Raw genomic sequence first — 18,743 nt, forward strand, 5'->3', positions numbered from 1 at the left:
GTCTTCCAATTCCCTTTCTCCACCTCCCCCATGTTTCATTAAACTCTGCACACACACAAACACACATGCACACATAGGCGCCTGTGCACATACACAAGCCCACAGGAACACAAACTGCTTATCTAGATGCCTGTCTCCCCTCATCTCACACTTAGTTCTTAGCCCCATCAGCCTCTCAGTCTGCCCCCCTTGGCTCTTTCCCTCCCCTCTTCCTTCTCTCTTGGATGGCTGCCCCTCCCCCCTCCAGATGTCTGAGCCGTCTCTCTGATTCATCCTCCTCGGGAAGGTAACGTGACCCCCTCCCCATTCCACTGCTCACAGTAACCAGGCTGGGAAGATAAAGGGGAGAACAAGAGGAGGAGAAAGAGGAATGTGGGGAGCCCCCAGGTTAGGAAGTGGTCCTAGATAGTTGCATGTGTTGGGGATGAGGGGGTGAGGCACAGCCTTGGGGTCTGCTGCCCCCTCCTCTCTCTGCTTTCTGTGTTATCTCCACAGTCACCTTGGTTCTCAGTGCTGTGGTGTTTTTTTTTTTTTTTCCTCCTTTAGCCTGTTCCTTCTACCTGTTCCAGATTCCTTCCTTCCTCCCTCCCTCTCCTGCTCCCATCTCTTCTCTCTTTCCTCTCTCTCTACTCCTCCCCACCTCTTTCCCTGCAGAGCTGATGGGCTTTCTTCTGGGAAAGTCGAGCCACTGATGGAACCAAGAAGCCACTGCTGGCTATAGAGGAAAGCACGTGAGTGTGTGTGTGTGTGTGTGTGTGTGTGTGTGTGTGTCAGAGAGAGAGAGAGAGAGAGGAGGGTCAGTGCTAGGAACAGATGAGGAGGGGGTTGAGGACTGGCTCTGAAAGAGTCTCTGAGCCCCTGAGAGACAGCCCTGATCTCGGTTTCTAGAGTCTTAGGGTATGGGTGCCTTGCGTGTGCCCACAGGCACCCCTGTGTCCGCAGTTCTTGTGTGTCTGGCATGTGTCATTGTCACTCCCCCCTTTCCCTGCCCACACCCCCGCACAGCTCTCTGCCTGCACCGCAGCCCCCTCCAGCCTCCCTCCTCCCCTTCATTCCTGCAGTGGCTGCTCCCCTTGCCTTCCTCCCTTCTCCCCTGCCCCCTCCCCATTTCCGTCCTCCCTCCACCCCCGCCCACGGGCTGGTCTCCCTTCACTGGACCGGGCTCGCTGATGGATTCTCTTTGCGCAATCTGTGCGTCATCGCCCCCCCTCCCAACCTCTAGCTGTCCAAGCCCCCAACCCCAACGCCTCTGGCAGGAGATACGGACGAGGGGTCTGATGGTTAGAAAGGGGCTATCTCTGACGTTGCACTCACCCCCCGCTCTGCAACGCGTTCAAACCTTCCCTTTAAGCAATGGAGAGAGCTGGAGTTGAGTCACCCCCCCCCAACCTGCACAACCCCCTCCCCACCTGGTCTGCTCTCGCCCTCCAAACGTCCTTTGGGGGGAAGCAGAGGGAGGAAAAGAAGCAGGAGGAGGGTGGGGGAGAGGTGGGCTGACAAGGGGCAAGCGGGGCCGCCAACATAAGCTACAGAGTGAGCTGGACAGAAGGACAGACACACCTTTTTCTCCAAACACGCACCGACTGTGAACAGACACGACATAGAGGCACACATCCTCAGTCTTTCCCCTTACTTCCGACTCGGACCCTTTCCAACGGGATTACCAAAACCGCAAGATCCACCCATCTGCCCCGGCCCAGGGCCGGCACCCCGCACCGCAGATCCGCGAACAGCGCCAGCAGGCGCCCAGATCCGTCCCTCCTCTCTCGGGTTCACGCCGTCCTTGGGTGTGTTCCCCGCGAACCGTGCGTGCTGTCGGGGGGTGGGTAGTCCAGCCCCTTCCTCGGCTTTGGAATCTTTATCCTCCCCCTCCCCAGTATGGATCACCTACGGATGCCCAGTCAGACCCCAGGAGTGCCCCCATTCTGTTCGGCTCAGCGACGCGGGCTCCCGCAGCTGCAAGTTGCTCTGTAACCCACCCTCCCGCCTTGGAGCGTCTCAGCATTCACCTTTCCATTCATTCTCCCATTCATTCATTCATCCTTTTCTCCTCGTCCCTCCTTCATTCATTCATAGCCCCCTGCCCCGCCCGCCCCGGCGATTTCATTCATTCATTCATTCATTCATTTCCCCGGTGCTAAGCTAGCGCACGCCCCTCCAGCCGAGGCTCCCGGCGCGCAGGCGCGGGCCGGGAGCAGAACACCTTCTCCAATCACTGGGCTGCCCCCCACCTCGAGGCGCCCGCCCGCTTCCCCATGAATGAACATTGACGTCAATGGGGCGGGGCGATCCCACGTGACCCCGCGCTCTCCCCTTTATAAGGCGGCAGCGGCGCGGGCGCTGTCCAGCGTGCTGAAGCCGGAACGAGCGAGTCTCCCAGAGCCGCGCGGACCCAGCTGAGCCCAACCCACTGGACGCCAGAACTCGACCGTCGCTCCTATCCCAGCCACTGCTCGGAGCCGAGGCGGACGCGTCCCGATCTTCCCCTGTCCCCACCCCGCCCCGACCCGACCCTCCTCTCCACCTCCCGCATCGTGACACCAGCTGGTAAATACTCCGCTGTCCATCCCTCAAACCCTCGGCAGCCGTGGGCGTGAGGGAGGGTTCTCTCTCCTCCCGGATGGGGGTGTTAAAAACACAGCGGGGAGCCCCCGGTAAGGGTCCCTGGTAAATGGGGGAGTCGCCGCTTTTCTCTTGCTGCTGAAGTCGCCCACGCACCATCCGGGGAGTCCTGTGGGGAGGGAGCAGAGATTTTTTTCCCCCTTATCTTAGCTGCTTAGTACGTGGGCGCTGGCAGTGAGATGGCTTAGGCAAGGGGGCGAGGAGGCACTGGGGGGAGCGAGGGTTGCGGGCGTTTTCCCATTTACACGACTCCAGAGATCGGCACAACATCTCTCTCCTTTGCACCTAAACGTCCCTCTTCTGGGTAAGGTTAGGGGGATGAGGGAAGCCCTGGATTTCCTGATTAAAGGTGGGGGAAGGGGATATAGAATCAGAGAGCGGAAAATTCTTACAGAAACCCTCTCTTTCTTTGGTCCCTTCTATTTTTCACAGTCTCCGGCAGTTCTTTGGTCATGAAATCGCTCAGGTTGCCGGCTTCCACCCTCTTCTGCTTCCTTCTACTGATCAAGGGGTTGGGAGCAGCGCCCCCGGGGCACCCTGAGGCGCAGCCACCTCCCCTCAGCTCTGAACATAAAGAGCCGGTAGCTGGGGACGCAGTGCCCGGGCCGAAGGATGTTAGCGCCCCAGAGGTCCGAGCCGCTCGAAATTCTGAGCCTCAGGACGAGGGAGAGCTTTTCCAGGGCGTGGATCCCCGGGCGCTGGCCGCAGTGCTGCTGCAGGCACTTGACCGCCCGGGCTCGCCTCCGGCGCCCGGCGGCTCCCAGCAGGAGCCAAAGGAAGAAGCAGCAGAAGCTCTGCTGACCGAGACCGTACGCAGCCAGACCCACAGCCTCCCGGCGCCAGAGACCCAGGCACCTGCGGCCCCGCCTCGCGCTCAGACTCAGGAGAATGGTCCCGAGGCTGGCGACCCCTCCGAAGAGCTAGAGGCGCTAGCTTCCCTGCTCCAGGAACTGCGAGATTTCAGTCCGAGCAACGCCAAGCGCCAGCAAGAGACAGCGGCAGCAGAGACGGAAACTCGCACGCACACGCTGACCCGAGTCAACCTGGAGAGCCCCGGGCCGGAGCGCGTGTGGCGCGCTTCGTGGGGAGAGTTCCAGGCGCGAGTCCCGGAGCGCGCGCCCCTGCCACCCCCTGCTCCCCCTCAATTCCAGGCGCGTATGCCGGAGAGTGGGCCCCTTCCTGAAGCCCACCAGTTCGGGGAAGGAGTGTCCTCCCCCAAAACACATCTAGGTGAGGCATTGGCACCCCTATCCAAGGCGTACCAAAGCCTGGGTGCCCCTTTCCCCAAGGCGCGCCGTCCGGAGAGCTCACTCCTGGGCGGCTCTGAGGCGGGGGAGCGCCTTCTACAGCAAGGGCTGGCGCAAGTAGAAGCCGGGCGGCGGCAGGCAGAGGCCACACGGCAGGCCGCGGCGCAGGAAGAGCGGCTGGCAGACCTCGCCTCCGACCTGCTGCTCCAGTATTTGCTGCAGGGCGGGGCCCGGCAGCGAGGCCTTGGGGGTCGGGGGCTGCAGGAGAAGGAGGAGGAGCGAGAGAGCGAGAGGGTGGATGCGGAGGCGGAGCAGGAGAGACGCGGCGGGGCGGAGAGGGTGGGGGAAGAGGATGAGGAGGCGGCGGAGGCGGAGGCAGAGGCGGAGGAGGCTGAGAGGGCGCGGCAGAACGCGCTGCTGTTCGCAGAGGAGGAGGACGGGGAAGCCGGAGCCGAGGACAAGCGCTCCCAGGAAGAGATGCCCGGCCACCGTCGGAAGGAGGCTGAGGGGGCAGAGGAGGGCGGGGAGGAGGACGACGACGATGAAGAGATGGACCCTCAGACGATCGACAGCCTCATTGAGCTGTCCACCAAACTCCACCTGCCAGCGGACGACGTGGTCAGCATCATCGAGGAGGTGGAGGAGAAGCGGAAGCGGAAGAAGAACGCCCCTCCCGAGCCCGTGCCGCACTCCCAGGCCGCCCCCGCCCCCACCCACGTCCGTTCCCCGCAGCCCCCGCCCCCTGTCCCCGCCCCCGCCCGCGAGGAGCTGCCCGACTGGAACGAGGTGCTCCCGCCCTGGGATCGCGAGGAGGACGAGTTGTTTCCCCCCGGGCCCTACCACCCTTTTCCCAATTATATCCGGCCGCGGACACTGCAGCCGCCCGCTGCCTCGCGCCGCCGCCACTACCACCACGCCCTGCCGCCTTCGCACCACTATCCTGACCGGGAGGCCCAGGCGCGGCGCGCGCAGGAGGAGGCGGAGGCGGAGGAGCGCCGGATGCAGGAGCAGGAGGAGCTGGAGAATTATATCGAGCACGTGCTGCTCCGGCGCCCGTGACCTGCCCTGGCTCCGCCCCCGTGCGCCGCTACCGCGTGCGCTGCCACCCCCCTCCGTGTTTCTCCTCTCCCTTCTTGGTGTTTGCATGCACCCCAGCCCCGCCCCTGGCCGCCTCCCGGCCCCGCCCCCGCCCTCGGGTCGCCCCGCCCCCAGGCTGCGCCGGGACCCGTCAGACCGCTTCCCGGATTCCAAGCCCGAACACCCCAGACTCACTCAAGGAGGCCCCCCGGGGCCACCCCAGGCGGGCGGGTGGTTTGTGCGAATCACCCCCCCCCCCCACCCCACCGGGCCTCTGTCCCCACCTAGTTCCTCTCGGGACGTCCCCGTCCAAAACCGGAAAAAGCTGTTCCAGTTAATTGTGTGAAGAAGTGTCTGTCTCCTGCCCTTTGGGCCTCCCAGGAGCCTCTCCACCCTCTCCAGATCGCTGTGAATTTACCTATTCTTTCCCTTCTCTGTTGTAAATACCCCTCACGGAGGAAATAGTTTTGCTAAGAAATAAAAGTGACTATTTTATTAGGACTTTGTTCTCCGTTATTCACCCGTCCCCTTGGGCCTCCGTGGTCCTTCCCAAGGGGCGGTGAGGGAAGCGCCGGCCACAACACCCCTCGCCTCCTGTTCAAAAGCCAGGGTGGTGGAACCGCTTTCAGCCGCATTTCAGAATAGAATATGGCCCATATCTATGAAGAAAGCCCAAATTGCACTTCCAGCCTAGGGGGGATGGTGGTGGTTGGCCGGTGGCCGGTGGCGGTGGCGGTGGGTCCCTAGGCCACTTAGAAGCTTCTTCTAGCCATGACCCTCCAGCCTCTTTGGCAATACTGGTGGCTCCACAGCCCGATTCCAACCTCACCGCTCGCCTCCTTCCCCGGACCCCTAAATTCCCTGGTCTTGTGTATTTCACAACTTACAGGGAGGAAGGGCCTCCAGCTACAGAAACACCCTGCTTTCAGCCACTCCTCAACCCTTTGGTAAGCCCAGGAGTGAAACCGTGTCCCCAGGAGTTGCTCGTCCCTGGCTGAAGGTGACCGGGGAGCTGGAGGTACCAAGTTCAGAGAGGCACTGAGCTCACAAATCCGATTGAAATAGGGGCACTCAGCACAGGTTAAATTTTCACTTTGGATAAACGACTGATGTATTTTCATAGGACCCGAATCCTAAAAATATTCATTATCATTCAAATCAAACTGGAGGTCCTCTATGTGTTTGTTTTTTTCCCTTTAACGCCAGCAATCCCAGTTCCCGTCCCCTCCTGATTGATCCCAGGGGCCCTTCCTTCCTTCACAGACCCCAAGCAGACAAAGTCCAGAAATGCTTTTCCTTTTATTTCAGAGGAAAGGAAATAAAGTCAGATGCTTCCCACACCCCACCCCTTAGCTCCTGCCTCACCCAAAACATGGAGTGAAGGAGGGACAGTCTCCCAAGAGCCTGCCCTTCCCCCAGCCCTCACTTCCCGCAAAGTGGCAAGGTTGGAAAAAAATTAACCATGTTGTTCCTCCCCTGGCACTGGACAGAGTCCCCACGGTGGCGGAGGAGGAGGAGGGTAGATGAGGGGAAAGGTCTTCCCTTTCAGTACTCAGAAATTCCCCCCACCCCATCCCAGGCAGAGGGGCTGCCCTAGCTGGCTACTGGGGCAGGGTGGAGGTAGGTTATGGGGCAAGGGAGAAGAGAAGAGCCCTGAAAACCTTTTCCCTTTAACCTGACGTATTTATATATTTACAGTTATAAGGGAGGGGAGAAAGTCTGGGGTAACATTAGTTCTTCAAAGGCAGGGAAAGAAAGCCAAATAGCACCCCCATTTTGGTCACATTTTCCTACCTCCTAGCTCCTAAAACCTTTGTTGGGGAGAGGGGAAAGAGGAGATAGAGGTGAGGGAAGGAATGTTTGAGGGTCCTGAGCCCACAGCTCACTCCAGAAGAAGGTGAGGCAGCAGAAGAGGGGCGGCTGGGTCCCACCAAGAAAAGGGGCACTTGTGCCCTGCCTCTCCACCAGCTCCCCACAGCTCCACGGGCCCAGGCGGGGTGGGGGGCTATGCCAGCCCCATCTCCTCCAGCACACTGCGGGGCGACTCATCTTCCTGAGGCAGAGACAGACAGAGGGTGATGCAGAGACACCAGGAGAGGCAGACAGGGAATGAGGGAGAGGAGGGTGGGCAAGACAACGACAATCACGAGGTTGGGGGGGACACAGAGAGACAGGGGGAGAGCGGGGGGGAGAGAAAAGCCAATGTGAGCTCAAAGCTGGAACAGTCTCCAGTCCCCAGTCTCCAGGGTCCGGCCCCTAGAGCCAACTGTGGCAAGTAGGGGTTCCAGGTGGGGTCTGCCACCACCCAGAGAACCCCAAACCAGAAGCTTGGGGAGCAGGCGGGCTCCGTCTCTGAGGCAGAAGGGAGTGAAGATGGGACTGAGGGGTGGGAACCCTGCTTTCTGGAGGCTGGGGGTTCCAGATGGTTGGGTCCTTTGATTCAGAGTGGGGGCAGGGAGTAATAAGTTGGCATCAGGTCCCTGAGGGAAGGTGAACCAGACTGCAGAGAGATGAGTCATTAGGGTCTGAGCAGTGCACTAGTTAACAGGGGTGGGTGTGTGTGCCCGGGCACATGCATGTGTGTGTGTATGTGTGTGTGTGTGTGTGTGAAGGGGAAGCTGGACCAGTGAGGTGCCAAGTTCAATCCTGCCCTTCCTCCTACTGCAGAGATAAGCCCCCGTCTCTCCCCCTCCTCAGAGCCAGCCCAGGCCAGCTTGCTTGTCATTGCAGATTCTGGTGACTCATCTCCCTGCGCCAAGCCTCAGCAGTGGCACAGCAGAGAGGGGGCAGGCAGTAATGGGGTGAGGGCGGGGGCGTCAGAGAGCAGAGAACCAACAGCCAGGCACCCTCTACCCCAACCCCCAAAGCCCCAAAGCCCCTTGCTTCTGAGGAGCAGAGGCTTTTGGGTGTGTGTGTGCTGTTAAAAAAAAAGGGGGGGGGGAGGGGACCCCACCTCCATGAGACACCAGGGAAAGAAGAATTACCTATCATGTGCCCCTCTCCGATTCCCAAATGCCAAGAGAAGTATGGGACCAAGGAGATCTGGCTGGGACAAGACACCCTGGGTCTCGGGAGAAGGAGGGAGAGCGGGCATAGACAGGCTGCCTGCCACCCTGACCTCCCACCCTGAGCTGTCAGTCAGCGCTTGAGGGCAAGCGGGCCAACTGGGCACCGTGGGGGCCAGACGCCACAGGGAGGGAGCCTCCCTTGGCAGCCAGAAGGCGGCAGCTGTGGCTGGCAGGTGAGGTGTCCAGGGAAGGAAGGGCCCCCTGTGCCATGGCACTCTTCCTCCTCCTCACTGTCCCGGGCCCATACCTCCTGCAGCAGGTCGGCCTGCTCGATGGCCTTCAGCACACTCTTTTTGGAAGTGTCCTGGACATCACCCCCCATGAGAAACTCATCCAAGATGAAGTAGGCCTTCTCAAAGTTGAAGATGATGTCCAGCTCGCACACCTGGGGGCGACGGGGAGAAGGCAGGGTTGAATGTCAAGGTGCGTTCCCACCCCACCAGCACCCCAGCCACCCACCCTCTTTTCTTCTCATGGCACCACAGTCTTCTTTGTGACCACTGCTCCCACCTCACACTCCTGCCCCAGGCCTACAAACCCCCGAACCCCAAAGCCTTAGTACTCAGTTTAACTTTTCCTTCTCCTTGTCTCGCCTCTTTCTCTGTGAACATGAAAAATGAGTTGCCCTAATCTACCCTAGACTGTGATTCCTGTTGCCTTCCCCCCAAAATCTGTGTCATTGTTTCCCACCAGGGGCCGGGCTAGCCTCCCTCCCTGGGCGCTACGGGGCCGGGAAGGAGGAGATTCTGGATCACGGGTGGAAAGATTTGAGCGCCAAGCAGGGCTCTGCCACTACGCCGCTAGACGGACATGACATTTCATTTCTCTGAGTCTGGTTTCTCATCGCAAAATTGAGATAACACCACCTACTCACAAGATAAAATGAGGAGCAGACACGAGAGCCTGAAAGCACTTTGTAAACTGTTAATTTGGAATACAAATGAGGGAATTATTACTTCTCCCCATCTAAGGTCTGAGCTGACTGTTCATGCCTGGCCTATCCCCGCTCTCCCCCACCAATCAGTAAATCCAGACTTGCTGAGCATGGGACCCAGACATCACTAATTAAAAAAAAAAAAAAAGAAAAGAGAAAAAAATCAACTCTCCAGAAAATTCCAATGCAAAGTCAAGGTCAGGAGCCACTGATAAAATCTGAATGTGGGCTCTGTCCCTTTGTGAGACCTCAGAGCTCAGCTCTAGATGTACTGAGTGGCAGAGTCTGGTGCATACCCAACCCCACCCCCACCCCGCCCCCGGCTGATTAAGGGATATGGCGAATAGGCTTAAGGCTTAAAGAGGGGAATTAATTACTGTTCTCACTGTTCCAACTTGGCCTCTCCCAAACCTTCTAGGCAGAGACTGGAAGGGTCCCAAGGTTTGGTAGAAAGAGAGGACTGCTGGGTATGGACAGGGCGGGTGGGGAGACTTACACTGCCGAAGTACTTGTCCAGGAGCTCCACGTACCGGTGGATCAGCTCCAGTGTGATGAGCTCATTGTCTTGGCCTTCGATGGCGCAGCAGAAGTAGAGGCTGGCATATCTGCGGGCAAGGGCACAAGCGGGGTCGCTGGAGGGGCTGCTGGGCCTGCTTTAGGACCCAGGCTCTGTGCGCCCAAACCTCCCATTTCTCCTTATTCCCAGCACAGGGTCTGTGTCCCTACTGGACACAGGCGGGGTGGCCCCAGGGTATGCAAACAGTAACAACTCCCTCTGCCTCTTGGTGGCTTTCACAAGACAGAGGAAACATGCAAGCTCTTTCCCTCTTGCCCTCTGACCTGTTCAGTTTGACTCAGCAAAAACCTGAGCCAACTAATCCACATGCTCAGAGAAGGAACTGGACAGGGTGTGTGTGTGCGCGCGCGCACGCGCACATGTGTTTGGGGAGAGGCGGTGCAGGATCTATTATTGTTGAATAAGGCTGCAAGGGACATGTGTGATGGACAGGATAAGGCCTTGGCGACAGAGGCAGGTGTCAGGCATGAGTGAAACAAGTGCGGAACTAGAATTTCTTCCAGCTAAGTTTGGAGAGTAAAGGAAGCTGGAGTTCCTCAATGCCCTCCAGATGGCCTTAGCTCCCAGTTCTCCCTGACCTTATTGCTCAGCCATTTGAACCCACTGCCAGATCCCCCTCCAGCAGGGTCCGGACAGCTATGGAAAGTAGGTGGCAAGGGGCGCCTGGGTGGCTCAGTGGGTTAAAGCTTCTGCCTTCGGCTCAGGTCATGATCCTGGGGTCCTGGGATTGAGCCCCGCATGGGGCTCTCTGCTCTGCGGGGAGCCTGCTTCCTCCTCTCTCTGCCTCCTTCTCTGCCTACTTGTGATCTTTGTCTGTCAAATAAATAAATAAATAAAATCTTTAAAAAAGAAAAAAAAAAAAAAAAGAAAGTAGGTGGCGAGTCACCTCTTATAGACGACTTTGAGATCCCTCCACTCCAGGAAGCTACACATCTTGGGCTTGCGAGCCAGAACCACCTGCATAAGCTCCCGGACCATTTTCTTTCGCTCCTTGTCTGATGTGGCCAGGTACCATTTCTGCAGCCGCAGCTTCCCCTGCCGGCTGAACAGCAGCATGAATCGCATCTAGGGGCAGGGGGCAGAGCTGAGGGTCAGAGATCTGGTTCTCTGAGTTTGTTTACTCCAGAAACACAGCTACGGATGCGTCCCACAAATGCCTCTAACTCTTCTCTATTCACAGCTCCCAAGGGTTTCAAACAGCAGCCCTTGCTGTCAACTCTGGATATGCCCAACCGCAGGTGCCTTTCCTTCTGGGGCATGTCAGAGCTTTGGAGTCTGTCATTTGGGTTAAAATCCTGGCTCCGGTAGTGGAGAAATTTGCCTTGGCCGATTATTCTATGTCTCAGGGCCTCAGTTCCCTGGTCTGTAAGATGGATGTAATAAAAGTACCTACCTGTTTGGAGGGATTAAATGAGTTGCTATACGCAATTGTGCCTGTCACATGGTAAGGACTGTAACACCTTAAGTGTCACTATTATTATTCCTTCCCTTCCTGTTTCCTACTTCTGTCTTCCAAAGGTCAGTAAAATGCCTAGTACGGTGACAAGCAGCTCATAGCTGAAGCCAGAGAGATGTCTGCTTTCTTCTGTAGTCCCTCTACACACCACCATGCTGAAATGGGGTATTTTGTCTCTCCAGAAGCTACCTCAATTCTCCACCCTATTCCTAGCCATACACCCTTGCGGATGTCCCCAATGCACTGCCCTCCAGGGCCAGTCGTATGCCCAGGGGTAAATTCCACCCTCTTCTCTCCTCAGCCAACCAGGCCTCTGGCCACCCTCAGTCCTGTCTTTCTTCCTTTTAGGGTGCCTCCAGCTATGCACCCACTCTTCTCCAGGTACCAGGTGACCGAAATTAATTTCCCTCTCAGTTCCTCGGTTAGGACACCGCCATCCTGGGTGGTTCCTGGAGCTTTGTGGAACAAAGTGCATGCTGAGTAGAGTGGGGAGGAGTACACAGCCCTCACTACCCCCATGTACCCTCAGTTTCCCAGTTCCAGGGGGTCCAGTCTACACCCTGGAGTTAGCTCCTTCTCCCTGCAGTTCTCCTCTCCCTGGGCATTACCAAGGGCTGGAATCGTGGGTGTTTGAAACTGGACTTGTTTAGGAGATTAAATGAGAAATCAAGGGGGTTTGGTGGTGGGGAAGGGGACAGGCTGCTAGCGTGGCAGTAGGGCAACAGAGGGGAGCAAGGAAGCCCTTCGCCTGAGATTGGGGGGCGGGGGAGCGGGAAGCCAGCAGGAAGACGGAAGGCCTGGGCTCCGGAAAGAGAATGGGATGGGGGGCAGAGAGCCAAGAGCACGGGAGCCGGGGATCTGAAGCCTGGGTCCCGAAGAGCAAGACCTCGAGCCCACTTGGCTTTCCCACCTCACCCCAGCCTGTAGGCGAGCAGAGAGATAAACCGAAGCAGGACATCCACACTCCTCGGACCCGGAAACTCTCCCCTCCTACACACCGCTTTTCCCCCCTCTGCGCTGCACGGGAACAGAGGGTCTTGGTGACCTGCCAACCCCGCCGCCTCCCTTCCCCGGCAGCCCCCGCGTCCCTCTTCCTCCGGCGACTTCCTGCGGCAGTGGTCGGGACCCCCTGGACCGCCACCCGCGCGCTACCCCCGGCTCGGGACGCTTCCGCCGCCCCCTAGTCAGCCCCCTCTCGCCCCCCAAATGCGCCCATTCCCCGTCCCTTCTCCCTAAAGCCATTTCCAGCTGCTCTTCCTTGCGAGGCCGTCTGGCCCACCCGCCCGGGTAAGCGGGGCCTCCGAGGATCGGAGGAAGAGAGGGCGGCCCCCACAGAGGGCGGCCCGCAAGGACCCCCGCAGGTGCAGCCCACGCCCCTCGGTTCCCCCTCCCCTCCCTCTCCACACCGCCTACCATCCTGCAGCCTCCGGCTCGCGCGGCGCGTCCCTCTTCGGCCACCGTACGCGCCAGCTCCACTCCCTTTCTTAACCTATCTCCTCCTTCCCTCCCTCTCTCTTGAAGCCCCGCCCCGTCCCGCCCCGGCTCCGAGGCCCTCCCAGAGGCGTACGGCGCAGGCGCCAGCTCTGCGGGGCGCGCGGGCGGGGCTGGAGGCGGAGATGCGGAAGCCATGGCAACCAGGTCCTCGACTTCAGCTGTGAGTAGCTCTGTCGTCATGGTAACAAGGCCGTCTGGTGGGCAGGTTGGAAGATGGGGGAGGAGGACAATGAGGTCCTCGCGCTTCGGAACCTTGGGGGGAAAAGGCGGGAAAGGGGGTGAGAGGTGGAGGGGACGACTGGTGGAGTTTGGGGGGAAACAGGGACGACTGAGGGGGGCGCGGGGGCGATGGAGAGGGCGCAGGGCGGGAACTGGACGTGGGGAAGGAGTCCTGACTTGAGGGCTTGAGGAAGACTAGACAAAGCGTGGCAGTGGTGGAGGGGGGCGGGGGGTGACATAAATATGGAGCCCAAAAGAGAGATGTACCGAGAACCTGCTCGATGCGGCACCTACCTGAAGTGAGGGAAGTGTGTAGGTCATGAGGGAGATGGGAGATAAAAAAGAGGGGGGGGGGGGGCTGATAGGAAAGTGATGTGCGGAGAAGGGAGAGGGCATGAATGAAGGCAAAACGGGAAGAAATACAGAGCATCTTAAAAGGGCAGCACGGGTCGAAACTGAAAAAGGACAGATGTAACCGGGACGCAAGGGCAAAGATGAGGCTGTGAATTAGTGAATTAGATGAGGCTTCTCGGCCTTCGGCGTGCGCGTGTGAGCATGCGCACCTGTGCCTGCGTGCTTCCTCGCGGTCGAGTGAAGCAATTGGCAGGTCGGGGTAAGAGAAGACCTTCCCTTTTGTCAGGTCGAAAATGATGTTATTATTTCTGAATAGCACTTGAAGCAATTGTCGCTAAAGCCTCACCCGTCTCCATTTTATGCTCTTTTTTTTTTCTTACTCTTGGATATGAATTAATATGCTATCGTTGCAAGAACAGGGGGCCTAATTCGCCTGGGATACGGTCTCGTCTCTGACCCTTACTGGATGTGTGGCCTCAGATGAGTCATTTAGCCCTCAGTGTCCTTATTGGAAAACTGAGGATGGCCATAACTGCTTTGCAGGGTTGTTTTGAGGCTGTACAGAAAGTATCCGGCACATGGCCAACACTCATCGGTATCCCTGCTTACTTTCTCCCTTTCTCAACTTCTTCTACTCTTTCTTTTTCCTCTTTGTCAATTCCCTTTCTCCTCTGTGTATACCTTCAGCTTACCAATGATGTAGACATTGGACTGTCTTGGGTTTTTTTTTCTTTTTTCTTTTTTTAATTTGTTTGTTTAGGTCAAAAAAATAGATCAATCAAGCCAGCTGTTGGCGTTAGGAAGGGTAAAACATTACAGAGTGAAAAGAAGGAAAGGAGATGGCATAAGGAATGAAAGGATATGTGCGCCTGGGGTGGAGGGGGAGAGGAAGGTTGTAGATAAGGAAGTAAAGAGCCGTGAAGCAGAGAGGTAAAGCAGTGAGCTGAGCAACAGCTCTTGGAAATTTGGAAGCTCTAGAGATGTGAACTCCTACACTCCTTGGAAAGCTGATACTTTCTAGAATTCCTTGTCTCAATGTGGTATGCCTCACTGCAGAAAAGAGGATTCAGGAGAGAATTGTTAGAAATATGGGTTTTGCTCCTGCGGAGTCCTACAGTTCAGGTGATTCAAACCAGTCTGAAGACGGTGGACTGGATCTCTTTGCTAAACATAGAAAATCTGAGTTGGTGGATCCAATTTGGCTTGTGTCTGCAGAGGAGTTCAGATTTGAGGCAGTGGGCAGTTGGGAGTGGTTATGGTTGCCTGAGTTGGTGGATAACTTGGTGAGAACGGTTTTTAAGAAAGTTAATCTTAGGGCACCTGGGTGGCTCAGTGGTTAAGCACGTCTGCCTTCAGCTCAGGTCATGATCTCAGGGTCCTGGGATCGAGCCCCACATCGGGATCCCATCTTGGCAGGGAGTCTGATTCTCCCTCTCCCTCTGCTGCTACCTCCTGCTTGTGCTCTCTCTTTCTCTCTCTCTGTCAAATAAATAAAATCTTAAAAAAAAAAAGTTAATCTTATAGTTAAACAGGGGACAATTTGAAAGGATAAATGGAGGGTTGGAAGATCATCTTTGGGAATCCAGGCACAAAGATGAAATGGAGAGGGGCAAACTGGGGAGATGCCTGTAATGGGCACATCAACGGATATGGAGAACTCATCTATTTCATAAAGAAGAAAGAGGAAAAGTCAAAGATAAGTCTGGAGGGTTAAAGGGGAGATTAACCTTCGTAAGTGATGACGTTTGTATTGTCACCCTACAAACCATACTGACACCTCCCCAAGTCTGTCCTCTTCTGGTTGTAGGCGGTGGTTCCTGGGGTGGTTGGAGGGGTGGCCTGAAGTCTTTTCATCTCTGTGAGTTTATGCTCTGTACTTCTCCCTGTTGTGATGCCCTCTGCACCCATTTTTTTTTTAAGATTTTATTTATTTGACAGAGAGAGATCACAAGTAGGCAGAGAGGCAGGCAGAGAGAGAGGAAGGAAGCAGGCTCCCCGCTGAGCAGAGAGCCTGATGCGGGGCTCGATCCCAAGACCCTGAGATCATGACCTGAGCCGAAGGCAGCGGCTTAACCCACTGAGCCACCCAGGCGCCCCCTCTGCACCCATTTTTTAAAAAAACATTTTATTTATTTGAGAGAGAGAGAGAGCAAGCAAGGGGGAGCAACAGAGGGAGAGGGACAAGCAAACTCTATGTTGAGCGCAGACCCCAAGGTGGGGCTTGATCCCATGACCCTGAGATCATGACCAGAGCCAAAATCAAGAGTCGGATGCTTAACCAACCGAGCCACCCAGGTGCCTCCGCACCCATTTTTTGCACATTCTTTGAGTAGCCCATAGTACCCCAGTGATGTCATTTGTAGCCATCTTTGGTTTTTGTTTGTTTGTTTGTTTTTAGATTATTTATTTATTTATTTTATTTGACACAGAGAGAGAGATCACAAGTAGGCAGAGGCAGGCAAAGAGAGAGAGGGAAGCAGGCTCCCTGCTGAGCAGAGCCCGATGCAGGCCCGATCCCAGGACCCTGAGATCATGACCCGAGCCACAGGTAGAGGCTCAACCCACTGAGCCACCCAGACACCCCGACTTGTTTGTTTTTTTAACTGAGCAGCTTGGACCTTACCATGTACTGTTCCTAAGAGTCTGGACAGTTAGAATACCTTCTGTGGTAGATGTTTGCCATTCTCTTTTGCCTTCTGGGCTCTAACCCCACTCCTAAGGTTTAAGGAATCCCACCTTATGAGTCTAGGGGAAGACAGAACAATCTCCCAGTTGCATGTGTGGCAGTTCTCAGAAGCGTGTGAAGCTTCCTGACATTCGCTTTTGCAGCCTTCTTTGGGACCACGCCCTTGGCATGCCCATTGGATTCGGCCAGTCCACACATCTGCCCAGACTATGGACTGGGAAGGAATGAGGTGATGGAGGGGAGGTAAGACAGACTCTGGCAGAGGGTCAGAGGATGGAAACTTAGGGCGCCAGTGCAGCAGCACCAATGACAGTGTCCTGTGCCCAGTGAAGATCAGGGCACGGCCACCGGTGTGATTTGGGGGGCACTGTCTGTAGTTCGAGATCGCTCTCTGGTTCTCTGGCTCTCCCGGCAATTCCCTGAGGTCCCCAGTTTCCTTTGGTGCTCCCCTTAGCTAGAGTTGGTTTCCGTTCCTGGGAACTAAGGACTCTGGTAACCTTGGTAAGCATGCCACATTGTCCACTGGCTGCACCTGTAAGCCACCTTGTCTCTCCCACTGGATTGGAAGCTCCTTCAGGGATGGAATCTTATTCATCTCTTCTTTCTTCCCGGCATCCTCCCGCATAGTACTTGTGGACTGGCATCCATTATGATTGGTACCCACGGTCCTCAAATCCAGATGTTTCCATCTTCTGATCCAACATATGCTACGATCTCATTTTGTATATGGTGGTAGCATGTCCAATATAGTGGTTACTTCTTATGCTGTTTCTACTGTGCCCAGCATGGTGCCTGACAGCAGCAGATACCCAACATTGGTTGAATAAATGTACACGGGATCCCCTGCTCAAAAATTCCATTGTTGGGGCGCCTGGGTGGCTCAGTTGGCTGAACATCTGCCTTCGGCTCAGGTTATGATCCCGGAGTCCTGGGATCGAGCCCCACATTGGGCTTCTTCAGCAGGAAGCCTGCTTCTCCTTGTCCCTCTGCAGCTCCCCCTGCTTGTGCTCTCTTGCTCTCTCTCTCTCTCAAATAAATAAATAAAATTTTTTAAAAAGACAGAGATCACAAGTAGGCAGAGAGGCAGGCAGAGAGAGAGAGAGGGGAAGCAGGCTCCCTCCTGATCAGAGAGCCCAATGCAGGGCCGGATCCCAGGACCCTGAGATCATGACCTGAGCTGAAGGCAGAGGCTTTCACCCGCTGAGCCACCCAGGCACCCCAATAAAAATTTTTTTAAAAAAAGAAAATTCCATCGTCATCTCTGACATCATCAAGCTTCACTGACATCTTTCCTTTGTGTTCCTCTGAAGGTGGGAACCTTTGGTTTCCCATCTTTTGGCTTCCCAAAAGCCAAATGTGACATTTGGTCAATGTCACAACCTTTTTGTAGTCTTGCAGACTATAATCCTGGGACATGAAGGATAACAAGAAAGCATGGTTGTTTCAAAAGACAGAGGCCAGACTTGCCTGACTAGATCAGGAGAGGGTGTTTCAAAGAGGGGGAGAATTGACTGGCTGGGTTATCAGAGGAGAGAGGGAGCAGTCTGAAGGCCAGCCTGGTGACCTGGGACTTCCTCCTCAGGTGTGTGCCTTGAACGTGACTTGATAACACTGTTCCTTTGTCATTTCATTCACGCTGTTTTCTGAAATGTGCTACCATTCCTGCCCCACAGACCCAAGCCCACCTTATCCCTTCTGTAAGCTTTCATCCTGTAAGTTTCCATCAAGCGCCCACTCCTGGTGAGGCTTATCCTCCTATGTAGGCCCCTGCGATCATTTTGACAGTGTTCCCTTCAACCATCTTTGGCAGGGACTCACGTAGCATTTCAGCTTTTTGGCGTCTACTCTCCTTAGATAAGATAGTAAGAAAGATCACTTATGCTTTTTAAAAGGGCTTCACAGTATCCAGTATCAAGTTAAGCTTTTATTTTTTTTTTATTTTTTATTTTTTTTTAAGATTTTATTTATTTATTTGACAGAGAGGTCACAAGCAGGCAGAGAGGCAGGCAGAGAGAGAGGAGGAAGCAGGCTCCCTGCTGAGCAGAGAGCCCGATGTGGGGCTCGATCCCAGGACTCTGAGATCATGACCTGAGCCGAAGGCAGCGGCTTAACCCACTGAGCCACCCAGGCGCCCCATCAAGTTAAGCTTTTAAATAAATACTTGTTAAATCGTATGGGGTTCAAACTTGGCCAGATTTGGGCAGAAGCTACAGCTGCTTTGCTTCAAGAAGAGCTTTCCACTGGAGTCAAAGCGACATCTGGTGGCTAGGGAGTAAAGGAAATGGCTCTGTGGTGGTAGGACGGGGGTGTGCAGGTTGAAGGCCAAGGTGTAAGGGAGTGCTGGTGGCTGGCACGTGGGGGCAGGGAGACCTGTGTTCGAAAATGCCACTGAGAGGGACGGCACAGTGTAACAAAGAGCACAGAGACATTTGGGCTGTTATGTAATCATAGTAATAATAATAATAATAATAATAATAATAATAGTAATAATAATAACAATGACAAGTTTCTCCACCCCTCTCTGCCTGGTTTCCTTATCTCGACATAAGCATTTGCTACTATTACAACGAAACTTACTTGAGGAACCACCTAAAAAAAAAAAAAAAGAGTGGCTTGGAAAACAGATGGTGTCTCCTTGACAAGTTTCATTCTGATGGAATATTTTTACCATGGAGGGATTTACAGAATGAGTCATACTCATTGCCCACACGTGGGCAGATAAATAATTCCACTGTGTGAGGTTTATAAGAAATGTGCAGTAATGATGGCTGGAAGCAGATCTTGTTGGCTTTTCATTTCTAAAGAGATGGAGGAAGAGAGATTTGGAGGGGTGGAGGAGGGGGGCCCCGGGTGAAGCCAGGCAGGGGCGGGCAGGCTTTGTACTGTGAGGGGCTCATCATCATCTCTGTCCCCAAAATATCTGAGAAAAGCAGAGGGCACAGTTAAATAGGGCACCTCCCGGAGAAAACTCTTTCTGCGGGGGTGAGGCCTTCTGATGAACCCTTCTCT

The 18,743-nt window shown here is 55.5% G+C and overlaps 2 protein-coding genes across 2 annotated transcripts; one reads left to right on the top strand and one right to left on the bottom strand.

The window, feature by feature from the left end:
* The first annotated feature begins 2,322 nt into the window (after positions 1-2,322).
* Positions 2,323-5,576, top strand: VGF (VGF nerve growth factor inducible). Its single transcript, XM_047714666.1, has 2 exons — positions 2,323-2,547; positions 3,055-5,576. The coding sequence occupies exon 2, from the start codon at positions 3,075-3,077 to the stop codon at positions 4,926-4,928; it is 1,854 nt and encodes a 617-aa protein (XP_047570622.1). The 5' UTR covers positions 2,323-2,547; positions 3,055-3,074; the 3' UTR covers positions 4,929-5,576.
* A 650-nt stretch (positions 5,577-6,226) lies between these two features.
* Positions 6,227-12,629, bottom strand: AP1S1 (adaptor related protein complex 1 subunit sigma 1). Its single transcript, XM_047714453.1, has 5 exons — positions 12,395-12,629; positions 10,412-10,590; positions 9,445-9,553; positions 8,262-8,399; positions 6,227-6,999 (listed from the first exon to the last, which is right to left on the bottom strand). The coding sequence occupies exons 1-5, from the start codon at positions 12,608-12,610 to the stop codon at positions 6,952-6,954; spliced, it is 690 nt and encodes a 229-aa protein (XP_047570409.1). The 5' UTR covers positions 12,611-12,629; the 3' UTR covers positions 6,227-6,951.
* Positions 12,630-18,743: the final 6,114 nt, after the last annotated feature.

This window comes from Lutra lutra, chromosome 18 (genome assembly GCF_902655055.1).
Source record: "Lutra lutra chromosome 18, mLutLut1.2, whole genome shotgun sequence".
Classification (NCBI taxonomy): domain Eukaryota; kingdom Metazoa; phylum Chordata; class Mammalia; order Carnivora; family Mustelidae; genus Lutra; species Lutra lutra.

Coding starts and splice junctions, on each gene's coding strand:
- VGF (XM_047714666.1), top strand. CDS start 3,075: ATGAAATCGCTCAGGTTGCCGGCTTCCACCCTCTTCTGCTTCCTTCTA.
- AP1S1 (XM_047714453.1), bottom strand. CDS start 12,610: ATGGCTTCCGCATCTCCGCCTCCAGCCCCGCCCGCGCGCCCCGCAGAG. Junction 10,591..12,394: donor GAGCCGGAGGCTGCAGGATG/GTAGGCGGTGTG, acceptor CCCTGCCCCTAG/ATGCGATTCATGCTGCTGTT. Junction 9,554..10,411: donor CTCAAAGTCGTCTATAAGAG/GTGACTCGCCAC, acceptor CCTTGCCCGCAG/ATATGCCAGCCTCTACTTCT.